An 11,699-nucleotide genomic window follows, 5' to 3' on the forward strand; every position below is an offset into this window, starting at 1 on the left:
GTACTGTCTACTGCGTTTTTTGTGTGTCTTTGATATTTGGCTGGTTTTAGCCAAATTTTGTTTTCTAATTTTGTGTATTTGTCAAAGGACTTAAAGGTCTTACATAAATAATGTTTATCACTATTATTACTCTAGTTAATTGCATCACACTACACCCAACACAAAACACGGCTGAATCTGAACAATAAAACTAAGACATTGCATTAGGTTTAGAAAAGTATACGTAGAAATTAAAATAGAAGTCAGCTTGCTCATATTAGAAATACTACCTTAAAAACAGAGGATCGACACTTAATTTGACTGAAGTAGTTCAGCCTACAGAAACCCTGTTAGAATATATTTGTTTTTTAATCCTATTAAGTTCAGGTTCTTTTGGCACCAAATCTTAGAAACAGTTCCTACCACAGGAAAACCCTAACAATCAGATGACCCCTTATGAACAAGTACTTGGCAACAGTGGAAAAGAAAACCTGCCTTTTAAAAGGAAGTTGCAGTTAAAAACACAGCATAGCTTTATGCTGCATAACTAATGGAGAGTTGTTTCTCAATTTTATCAAAAAGACCATATGAACCTGAAATAAGTCTGTAGTTTGAAAGCAAAGTGCTGTGTTGGGGTGATATGGTACTATGAGGTCTTTAAGGCATGATGGGACCTGATTATTTTATATGTGGAAAAGGATGTTCAATTCGTTTCTGGATTTAACAAAGAAACGAATGAAATAAAAGACAGGTTAATACATAAGAGCATGTCAAATTATTTCAAAGGACACCTGTTATGTTTATTTCCAGCTCCATATTTTTATTGTTTTACTGGAGCAGCTTTGCATAACACACAGGTCAAAATGATCTTTATTTAATTTTTTCTGGGCACTGGTGCCGCCTCCAAGTTCATCCCTCTTTAGTCCCTTATCCTTTAAATCCACCTTTCTCTTAAACCAACTTTCTTCTGAGGCTGCTCCTCACAAACATAGGGTTTGAACCACAGGTGAGTGGGCTTCAGTGCTCACAGCTCGCTGAATGAATATATTGTAAGAGGCCTAACAAGCAATGGTTTGAGGTACCCCCATGACTCATTTGAAATTCACAATACATGCCACCTTATAGGTTCATAAACGTAAAACACTTTTTAATGTAACAAAGTTACAGGAATCTAAATAAAAGCTTTTCATTTTTATTTGCAGTTTTGCTGTTCACTCACAGAAAAACTATTTCTCTTACGACCATCAAAGCACACAATTAAAATATTCCCACCACATTCACTCTGTATTTAAAAAAAAAAACTGCATAAAATCATTAGGAAGGTTCAAAGCATAATTTAAAGGGTTATTATACCCAGAAACGACTCACAACAGACAGATGACTAAACAAGACAAAGAAAAATGCTCAGCACTTCAAACCATCATTATATTTAAATGTTCACAATGAGTTAAATAAGCCCAACTCAGATACACTGGATAGTGCAGCAACAGCTGGTGGTTTTCATCATGTTATTATTGATCTGCATAGAGAACATTTCAGTGATCTAAGAAGATGATTCGGGGCACACACCGTTAATCAGAGGATAAAGGAACAAGCCATTCTCCTCTTCTGCTGTTGATATATTGAGCTGTGTAATTGGGAAAGATACCACACAAATCTAAAGGTCTGACACACCATTTCAGACATTCTGACAAATATTTTTTCAACTCTTTGCCTGTCTCTTTTCCTCAGAGTGCCTTGTTTAGCCTGATTGGCAAATCTGCAGCCTCCTTGTAACGTCTCCTCCACCAGCGTAGACATCAAACCATGGTGCCTGCCATTATGCCACAGCAACTGTGCCCTTTTCATTTGTGTCAAATATGGAGGCGCTAGACAAGGAGCCTTGAACCAGACATCACAGATAAGATTATTCCTTTGATCTCTGCATGTCAGAGCTTGAGAGAACTGACATGCTGTGGGTGTGCAGCGTTAAATAAGCAGTATTTCCGGCTCTGACACAGCACAGTAGAACATGAAGCCCATCTGGTCCACCTGGTCCTCTGACAAGCCGCTCAGCAGATTGACGGCTGGTTTAAAGTAACTGTGCAGCGCCCCTTGCTCGAGGTAGCCAATTAGCTCTGTAATACATTGTTGGAATCTTACATCCAAGCTGGTCTCGGACCAGTCGCTCTCGGAGTCGCTAAGGTGCAGGATGAGATTGGCCAGCGGGGTGGCTTTGAGCGGTCGCAGGGCAGGGTTCTGTCTGCACACCGCTTTGAGTATTTTAAGGGTGTGTTTGCGGTAGCCGTTGTCGGCTGCATCAAGCTGAGCCAGACGTTGAGTTTCCCACGGGTAGAGAGAGAGATGCCAGGCGTTCACCCAAGGAGACGTAAACTCTGGCTGGGCGGTCAAAACCACATCGCCCTCGCTCAACAGAGGCAACATAGAGACAAACAAGGGCTGATAGTCGCTCTCTGCTCCTTCGACTGCATTTCCAGGCCTGCAGCATGACAACAGAGGAGTGTCAGTTCAATGCAAACAGACATTTCTGTAGAGTTTATTATTTTCTTAGTTATACCCATCACTCAGTTTGTTAGTATGTTTGTTGGTTAGATTACTCATAAACTCAGGTTTGAATGAAAATTATACTGAGGGTGAAGCTAGGTCTATCTTGCATCAAATATAAATATTTATAAATATTTATACCTTTTGAGCGTATATCACAAACTAATCTGGACTAATACATCTTTCTAGATCCAGAGACTCATTTCAAGAATGGTGTGTGCGCTTCGTCATACAATATCAAACTGTATTAATTAAGTAATGTCAGCAGTGAACTATTAAATACAACATGTTACTATTTAAAAAACAACAACACAATTTTCAACAAATCAGCAGTTAAGCATGGGCACACACCGGATCTCCAATCTCAGGTCAGGTCCTCCTAGTACAGGTCTGACGACACAGTCCAAAGTGCTGCTGATTGACGGCCAGTTCACAGTTTCCATGACAGCCTTACTGAACATGTTCACAACAGCTTCTGCAGACAGATAGCCGCCCACCAAATACCTGCAAGACACAAGTAGAGACCCTTGTTTCATCCATTTAACAGCGTCTCAAAAACCCCCAAATTCTATTAATTTTGCTTCTAAAATGGAAAGTGGAGGCCAATACACTATATTAATATGCTACACATGTGTTTGATTTAATACAGACATAAAAAAAATGTGTGGTGATCACCTGTCCCAGTAGCTGCGTCCTTTGGGAAAATATTCTAGATTGATCCGTCGGACCATCCAGTGCAGAGGATGTGTGAGCAACGTTTCCTCTCCTGGGATGAGACGCCACAGAGAAGACTCCAGCTGTAGAGGCACCAGCAGGCACGCATGGTCTGCACTGACCACCTAAAGACCAGCACATAACAAAACAATTCCAAGATGTTGCTAGACAAAATCAGAGGCTCGTTTCCCCATCAGCGGGAAATATATTTCTGTTGTGTATACCTGCAAATCATCCAGCAGAGAACCGCCGAGTGTCATATCACCCAGAGGCATGTCTGGGTGACGGCTGTGCAGAAAACCTTGGATCTCAGTGCAGATGTCCAGAGCAACAGACTGAGCCCTCTGCACCTCCTGGGGAGAGAGCGCCGCCCTTGTGTGGTAGTACTGCTGCAGACGCTCCTGAACAGTTCACATAATTTAAAATCAGTTTTAATACTCCCTACTTTGTTCTAACACATCTATTGCTATTTATAGTCATCATGCAAGGAAACTCCCAAAGTTCATACTGCAACTCTTGATTTGACCATTTAAAAGCACTGCTAACATTTACTGAAGAAATTATTATCTTATACTAATTTCTCTGCTTATGTGGATGTTATGCACAATACCTCAGAGCAATGTCATGCTTGTCTGACTTCTTCTGTATCTTCTGCTTGCCCAGCACACACTGTTTTTTGAATTGGCAGGGCTCTTGGGGCTCTGTCAGCCTAATAGTGCATAATAAATATGTATCCCCTAAGCACTGCACTTAACAAAACATGCTGGACGCGCATACATAAATGAGCCAACAGCAGCAGAGGAACTACAGAGCAGTTGCTGAGACTTCATATTCTCTCTCTTCAAGGGCTCAGAGGTGAAGTGTCAGAGTGTACCTGCAAAGTCAGGGCGCACAGCTGGAGCCTCTTGGACTTTGACTCCGGTTTAGTCTGCACGTCCAGCATCTGAGGCTGCTGGCAGAGATCAGCTGAGTGAAAAGAGAACAGCTGTGATATAATAACAGAAGGATACGTTCTGTGTATTTGTGTGCCCACTTTCAGTCGCTCAAATACCTTTCTGCTGTTTGGTTGCCTTGGTGACATGCTTCATCACCACACCCTCTATGCCCTTCCTGATGAGTGTTGGGGAAGCAGAGACCAAACTCAACTCCTCCCAGCTCTCAGCCATCTTCTGCTCCACCTTTTCGTCATCTGCTGCACGGCCTGCGCGCTCTATCAGCTGAATGAAAACACTCATTGTCACAGACGTGCAGCCATGAGTACACTCCACAAATACAATTACATACACCATCACAACCCACAGGCAAATAAACGTTGATAGACAGAACCATCCTCAGGACCTGTGCAGTCCAAAGTGCATGTAAGATTTTTTTTTTTTTTTTAAATGGTTTAGCATAGATGAGGGTGAAAGAATCATAAGAGATTATAATATTTAACACTGACGTAAAAACAGCAAAGAAAATGGGGAGAGATGCCATAAGGCATGATTTTTAGATCCATGTGTAATAGTGCAAAATTCAGATTTTGCACTATTACTTTTACTTGTTTCATCCCTTTTGCAACACAGTTAAAGTACATTAAGTAAAAGTACTCATTGTGCATAATGATCTTTTTCAGAATCACATACATTATATTATATTATTAGATCAGAATTTAAAATTATTGTTACTGGCAGCTACAAGAGTGATGTATAAAGGCGAGAAAAGGCAAAAATGATGAACAAATGATGAGGAATCTGTCATTCATCCCTTTAGATACACAATATTTCCATACTCACTGGGCTTGGGAAAGATGTTGTGATGTGGTACTAACAAACTCAAAAAGCACTCACCCGTTTCACTGCCAGTGTAGCGATCCCCAGCAGAGCCGCACCGCCAACTCCCAGAACCAGCCGGGCATTAGACAGCAGAAAGTCAATCACTACAGCGATGCCTTCCTCTCCTCGCCTCCGACTGCTCTGGAAGTTCATCTTCTCCTTTTTCGTGGTCAGCCTTTGGAAAAGGAGACGGCATGCATTTGGAAGAGCAGAAGGCAACACAAGATATGACTGACTGTCAGATGGAAAACAACATTTTGGGGGTTTCTCTTCGTTTAGAAATAATTGTATGCAACAGCACTCTAAAGTGTTGAAGTCTGAATAATTCATGAAAGTGGAATAGTGTGCACAGCAACATTTCTATTTAATATGATGAATAACTTCACACACATCGAGCAGAGTATTCTTCAAAGATGTGTGGACACATTAAAGAAATAAACTGAAGCTTTTATACCTTGAATGAAGGGCTTGGTTCTTAATCTTTCAGCACTCTTTATGTCAATACTTCTACGAGCCACAGAGTATTTCTTAGAATGACAAAACCTGCTCTCATCTTTCTTAAAGCAGCATCCCTTCCCAGTTAAAGAATAACTAAACATGTCAGAAAGTGCTGGCAGAAACAGTGTTACATAAACAAACATGGCTATTATTGTTAGCGGGAATCCTGACAGCTCAGTTTTGACATGCTTCAGAATTGTCACTGAGTTAATAGTGATGTAGTTACATGAAGAGAGCTTCACAGACTGGTGTAGCTGACTACACCATTCAGGGCTCTGCTCACTGCTTTAGTATCAGGAACTAAATATGTCTGCAACGGTTGCCTTGAATATGGTGCAACTAAGGTCATATTTTAGACCTGAAACAGCCACAATAAAGGTTCTGTTTAAAAAAAAAAAAGTAAGGATCAATGTCTGACATGCATTCGCCTAACTGGGCTTGATACAACGATATTCCTTTCTTTTTTCTTTCATAGCTAGGTGTTATAGAAAGGCAAGCTAATTTAAAGCAGACTTTTGTGTCATGGTCTTTTTCCACAGGTGTAATCAATCCCATTAATTGCACTCCTAAGCTCATTACAGTACACCAGCCCTTACTGATGACACCTGGGATTTTCCTGTTGTGACACATCAGTCTGTTGGTAAAACATCCCTCCCACTATGAGGTCTATGATCCAGTGCACTGCAAAACTTCAGTTAAGGAGCTTGTTTAAGCTGATTGTAAGCTTCTATAACTGAACATGACAGTGATAGAAATGTATTTTTAGTTTGTACAAAGCCGAAAGTTTGTTGAGCTTATCGCGTTTAGCTCCAGATGCCTGATATCCACAAATAGCTATAAGATATTACTCAAAACCATTTCAAACAACTCTGTGTCCTCGCTCCCTGCAAGAGGCACAGGGTCCCAAAACCAAAGGAGCGCTCTATTTATAGACCCGGTGCATCCCTGAGTCATCTAGTTACAGCACATACAGCATGGAGGTGTCACTTTGACTATCAGAACAGAGGTCACTGTTCTGTTACCATCAGGTCAATACTTACATCAATATCCTGATTGCTGTCACAATAGTGCTTAATTATACCACCGCATTCAAACTGCTAATTTAAGCGTGAAAAAATATTATTTATTTTTATTTATTTTTATATATATATATATATATATATAAAAAAAAAAAACACCCAGCACGCCCCTGCGGGCGGTTTATCCTTCAAGCTCGGGTCCTCTACCAGAGGCCTGGGAGCTTGAGGGTCCTGCGCAGTATCTTAGCTGTTCCCAGGACTGCGCTCTTCTGGACAGAGATCTCCGATGTTGTTCCCGGGATCTGCTGGAGCCACTCGCCTAGCTTGGGAGTCACCGCACCTAGTGCTCCGATTACCACGGGGACCACCGTTACCTTCACCCTCCACATCCTCTCGAGCTCTTCTCTGAGCCCTTGGTATTTCTCCAGCTTCTCGTGTTCCTTCTTCCTGATATTGCTGTCATTCGGAACCGCTACATCGATCACTACGGCCGTCTTCTTCTGTTTGTCTACCACCACTATGTCCGGTTGGTTAGCCACCACCATTTTGTCCGTCTGTATCTGGAAGTCCCACAGGATCTTAGCTCGGTCATTCTCCACCACCCTTGGGGGCATCTCCCATTTTGACCTCGGGACTTCCAGGTTATACTCGGCACAGATGTTCCTGTACACTATGCCGGCCACTTGGTTATGGCGTTCCATGTATGCCTTGCCTGCTAGCATCTTGCACCCTGCTGTTATGTGCTGGATTGTCTCTGGGGCATCTTTACACAGCCTGCACCTGGGGTCTTGCCTGGTGTGATAGACCCCAGCCTCTATGGATCTTGTGCTCAGAGCTTGTTCTTGTGCTGCCATGATTAGTGCTTCTGTGCTGTCTTTCAGTCCAGCTTTGTCCAGCCACTGGTAGGATTTCTGGATATCAGCCACCTCCTCTATCTGCCGGTGGTACATACCGTGCAGGGGCCTGTCCTTCCATGATGGTTCCTCGTCTCCCTCCTCTTTCTTGGGTTTCTGCTGCCTGAGGTATTCACTGAGCACTCGGTCAGTTGGGGCCATCTTCCCAATGTATTCTTGGATGTTCCTTGTCTCATCCTGGACTGTGGTGCTGACACTCACCAGTCCCCGGCCCCCTTCCTTCCGCTTAGCGTACAGCCTCAGGGTGCTGGATTTGGGGTGAAACCCTCCATGCATGGTAAGGAGCTTTCTTGTCTTTATGTCAGTGGCTTCTATCTCCTCCTTTGGCCAGCCTATTACCCCAGCAGGGTACCTGATCACGGGCAGGGCGTACGTGTTGATGGCCCGGATCTTGTTCTTACCATTCAGCTGACTCCTCAGGACTTGCCTGACCCTCTGCAGGTACTTGGTGGTTGCAGCTTTTCTAGCGGCCTCTTCATGGTTCCCATTCGCCTGTGGGATCCCCAAGTACTTGTAACTGTCCTCTATGTCTGCAATGTTGCCTTCTGGTAGTTCAATCCCCTCAGTTCTGACTACCTTCCCTCTCTTTGTTACCATCCGACTACACTTCTCCAGTCCGAACGACATTCCAATGTCATTGCTGTATAGCCTGGTAGTGTGGATCAGTGAATCGATGTCTCGTTCACTCTTGGCATACAGCTTGATGTCATCCATGTACAGGAGGTGGCTGACAACTGCTCCGTTCCGTAGTCGGTATCCGTAGCCAGTCTTGTTAATGATCTCACTGAGGGGGTTCAGGCCTATGCAGAACAGCAGTGGGGACAGAGCATCTCCTTGGTAGATCCCGCACTTGATGGTGACTTGTGCTATGGGCTTGGAGTTGGCCTCTAGTGTTGTACGCCACATCCCCATTGAGTTCCTGATGAAGGCTCTTAGGGTCCCATTGATCTTGTACAATTCTAGGCATTCCAGTATCCAGCTGTGGGGCATTGAGTCATAGGCCTTCTTGTAATCAATCCAGGCAGTGCACAGGTTGGTCAGTCTGGTCTTGCAGTCTCGGCTGATTGTTCTGTCTACCAGTAGCTGGTGTTTTGCGCCTCTGGTATTCTTGCCAATTCCTTTCTGTGTCCCGCTCATGTATTGACCCATGTGCCTGTTCATCTTAGCCGATATGATGCCTGACAGGAGCTTCCATGTAGTACTGAGGCAGGTTATTGGTCGGTAGTTGGAGGGGACCGGTCCCTTCTTGGGGTCCTTGGGGATCAGGACCGTCCGGCCTTCAGTTAGCCATTCCGGGTGTCTCTCGTTAACTAGCAGCTGGTTCATTTGTGCTGCCAGACGCTCGTGGAGTGCAGTCAGCTTCTTCAGCCAGTAGGCGTGAACCATGTCGGGCCCTGGTGCTGTCCAACTCTTCATACTGGAGACCCTTTCTTGGATATCTGCCACTGTGATGGTTACTGGACCCTGTTCAGGGAGGTCGCTGTGGTCTGCCCTCAGATCCTCTAGCCACTGAGCATTGCCGTTATGGGTTGCGTCCTTCTCCCATATGCTCTTCCAGTATTGCTCCGTCTCCAGCCTTGGTGGTGCTGTTCTCTTATTGTTCCCTTGCCACTGAGAGTACACCTTTGCTGGTTCTGTGGAGAACAGGTGGTTTATTCTCCTGCCTTCTATCTCTCTGGTGTACCTCCTCAAGCGGCTGGCCAAGGCTGTGAGTCTTTGCTTGGCAGTTTCCAAGGCCTCAGGTATGGACAGCTTGCTGTATTTCTTAGGCACCTTATTTGTCGCACCTTTCTGCAACTCCGTTAGTTGGCTAACCTCCCTCCGTGCTACTTTGATCTTGCCCTCTAGCCTCCTTCTCCATGGAGGGTACTGCCCCTTGTCGCTGTTCAACTTGTAGCCAAGCATCTCACTGATCACTGTTGCCGTATTGTAGATGAGCTTGTTAGTGTCGATAATCGTGGTTGTAGGTATTGCCCGTAGTGCTGCATTAACATCATCTAGCAGACCTTCTGAGGGTACTTCACGTAATCTTGGTAACCGGCTACGGGGGATCCAGGTTTCAAGCTTGGCCATGATCCTATTTTTCAGGTCAGTTCCTCTCGCACTCAACGATCCTTCTCCTATCGCACTTGGGGCTACGTACCCAATCTCGGGTGGGGGTGATGAAATCGCCCCCCTGACCTGGCATCCTGACTCCTCCTTGCCGTAGCATTTGTGTTGTACCTCGTCAATCTCTAGCTGTGAGAGCAGTCCCTTCTTTCGAATGTTGGAACACTGAGCTACTAGTTGTTTCGCCGTCATTGTGGATGTTGGGTATCGAAGAATCCATAGGTCCCTCATCCTATTCATGTAGCCCCTTCCGCCAGGGTTACTTGCGTAGTAGCATTCCAACAATGCCCTGTTTTCGTCTCTTGCCCACCGATGCCTTCTTGTTCCAGTAGCCCACTTTTCGTCAGGGTGCCCTGGTTCCTCAACACCTGACGCGGACCTTGTTGATCCGGGCGACGTCCGAGCCGGCATGCCTTCATATTTATCTGTCTCGCTCATGTCTGCGGTAGGCTTGCTTAGCATAGGGGGTCTAGCCTTAGGACCCTTACTGGATACAGACGCCCCAGGCAGGAATCGAACTTGCGATCCTCTGTTCCAAAGGCGTGTAGTCTAACCACTACGCTATCCAGCTGCTATTTGTGGCTCCAGCTACATTTAATAGCTGTGAGTGTGTGTGAATGGGAGGTTGTAAAGTTTTATTTTTGCCATTTTCACTTTAAAGCACTGCAAACCTGCACAGATTCTTAGGTTTTTATCTTAATATATATAAACCTGCCATTGCCATTATATATGACACTAACAAAGACATTATACAAATAAAATGCAATTTTCTTCTTTTCCATCTGTGTGATAGATTACTGACCAAATACTAAACATATCACATGGCAAATGTAGAAAGGGCAAAGTTAGACTTCTCCCACAGGATTAAAGGATTTGCAGTTTATCCTGCTGACTGGACTGCCAGTATGTTCACCGTAAGAGTACTGTGGAAAAGTTTCTAATGTTAATTGACTTCATAATAAGAGTAGTAAACTGAAAAGAAAAAATCTTGGTGTGCTGATCTTTTGCCCTTAAAACAAGCCTTCAAGATATTTGGCATTTTGGAGAATTCTTCTGAATGTTTAATTTCTCTCAGAGTCAACTGTCTTTACATGAATCCAAGATGCTCTGATTCTGCTGCTTGCTAAAGAGAGTTCTTTGCCTGTTTTCATGTGATATCACGATGCAGAACAGTGCAATGCGTTCTCAGCATTTCACTGACAATGTGTTTGGACCAAATTAGTCAAGTTTGCAGAATGTGGCTCCAGACTTTGAGGAACCTTAACCATGCTTAAGGTTTGATTAACCCCCTGTTTAGTCCGTTTCTTTTATCTGTCTCTTGGTGCTTTTGAGAAAGAGTGTGGAAAGCAGGTCATGACAGAAGCATATGGTGTTGTTTCAACTTTTCTTACTCCTCTTTAACTCTCCTCTTCAGAAACAACTTTTAGAGTCTGCTAATCACTCACCTAGTTTTATCTGTTTTGTTATCTTGTTTCTGTTTTTACCTCCAAATAATATTATATTATTGCGGTTACTGCTTTAGTCATGCTCTGGGTTATATCCAAACGAACTAATTGCTTGCATAACTGGTCCTTTAACAGCCTCCAAATACATTGCTGAGGCATTTTTCCAAAGGGAGACTTGGAAATTTAAGAGAGGAGACTTCAATTAAGTGTTTCTGTGAAACATCTGGAATCACTCAAACTTTTGAAGGTCTCACTACTAACGAGTTGTGACAGTATTTTAGCGCCGACCTCCCCTCTCATCTCTAGCCTTACAAAAACAGTCGAAAAATACGTCGACGGAAACGAGTAACATACTGACAGACAGTAAAGTTACACAGCTGTCCGAATAACAACGCAGACAAAAACAAAGCGTTTCTCATTGTTAGCAGCTAGCCAGCTGGTTAGCCTTGTTAGCAGTCCATTATATAAGTTATCTCTCCACCCTCCTGATAAATATGCTTACCACTCAGTGCGAAGAAAATGTGATATTCAGGTTCAGAACCATTGGAGTTTGACAGAACACGTCTTTTGATGCTTTTTTGGCAAATAAAAAAAGCCTGTCGACTGTCGTTTGCTGCCATAAGTATGCCATAAACAGTAGCTAACAGCTGGTGGCTTCTTCGT

General features: G+C 43.8%; 1 protein-coding gene across 1 annotated transcript; it reads right to left on the reverse strand.

Moving 5' to 3' along the window:
* Positions 1-1,155: 1,155 nt before the first annotated feature.
* Positions 1,156-11,699, reverse strand: mief2 (mitochondrial elongation factor 2). Its single transcript, XM_085409427.1, has 8 exons — positions 11,539-11,699; positions 5,067-5,226; positions 4,289-4,454; positions 4,112-4,203; positions 3,462-3,638; positions 3,199-3,362; positions 2,875-3,027; positions 1,156-2,458 (listed from the first exon to the last, which is right to left on the reverse strand). The coding sequence occupies exons 2-8, from the start codon at positions 5,202-5,204 to the stop codon at positions 1,948-1,950; spliced, it is 1,401 nt and encodes a 466-aa protein (XP_085265553.1). The 5' UTR covers positions 5,205-5,226; positions 11,539-11,699; the 3' UTR covers positions 1,156-1,947.

This window comes from Rhamphochromis longiceps, linkage group LG6 (assembly GCF_057381845.1).
Source record: "Rhamphochromis longiceps isolate RC_006_pf linkage group LG6, R_longiceps_female_GT1.1, whole genome shotgun sequence".
Lineage (NCBI taxonomy): Eukaryota > Metazoa > Chordata > Actinopteri > Cichliformes > Cichlidae > Rhamphochromis > Rhamphochromis longiceps.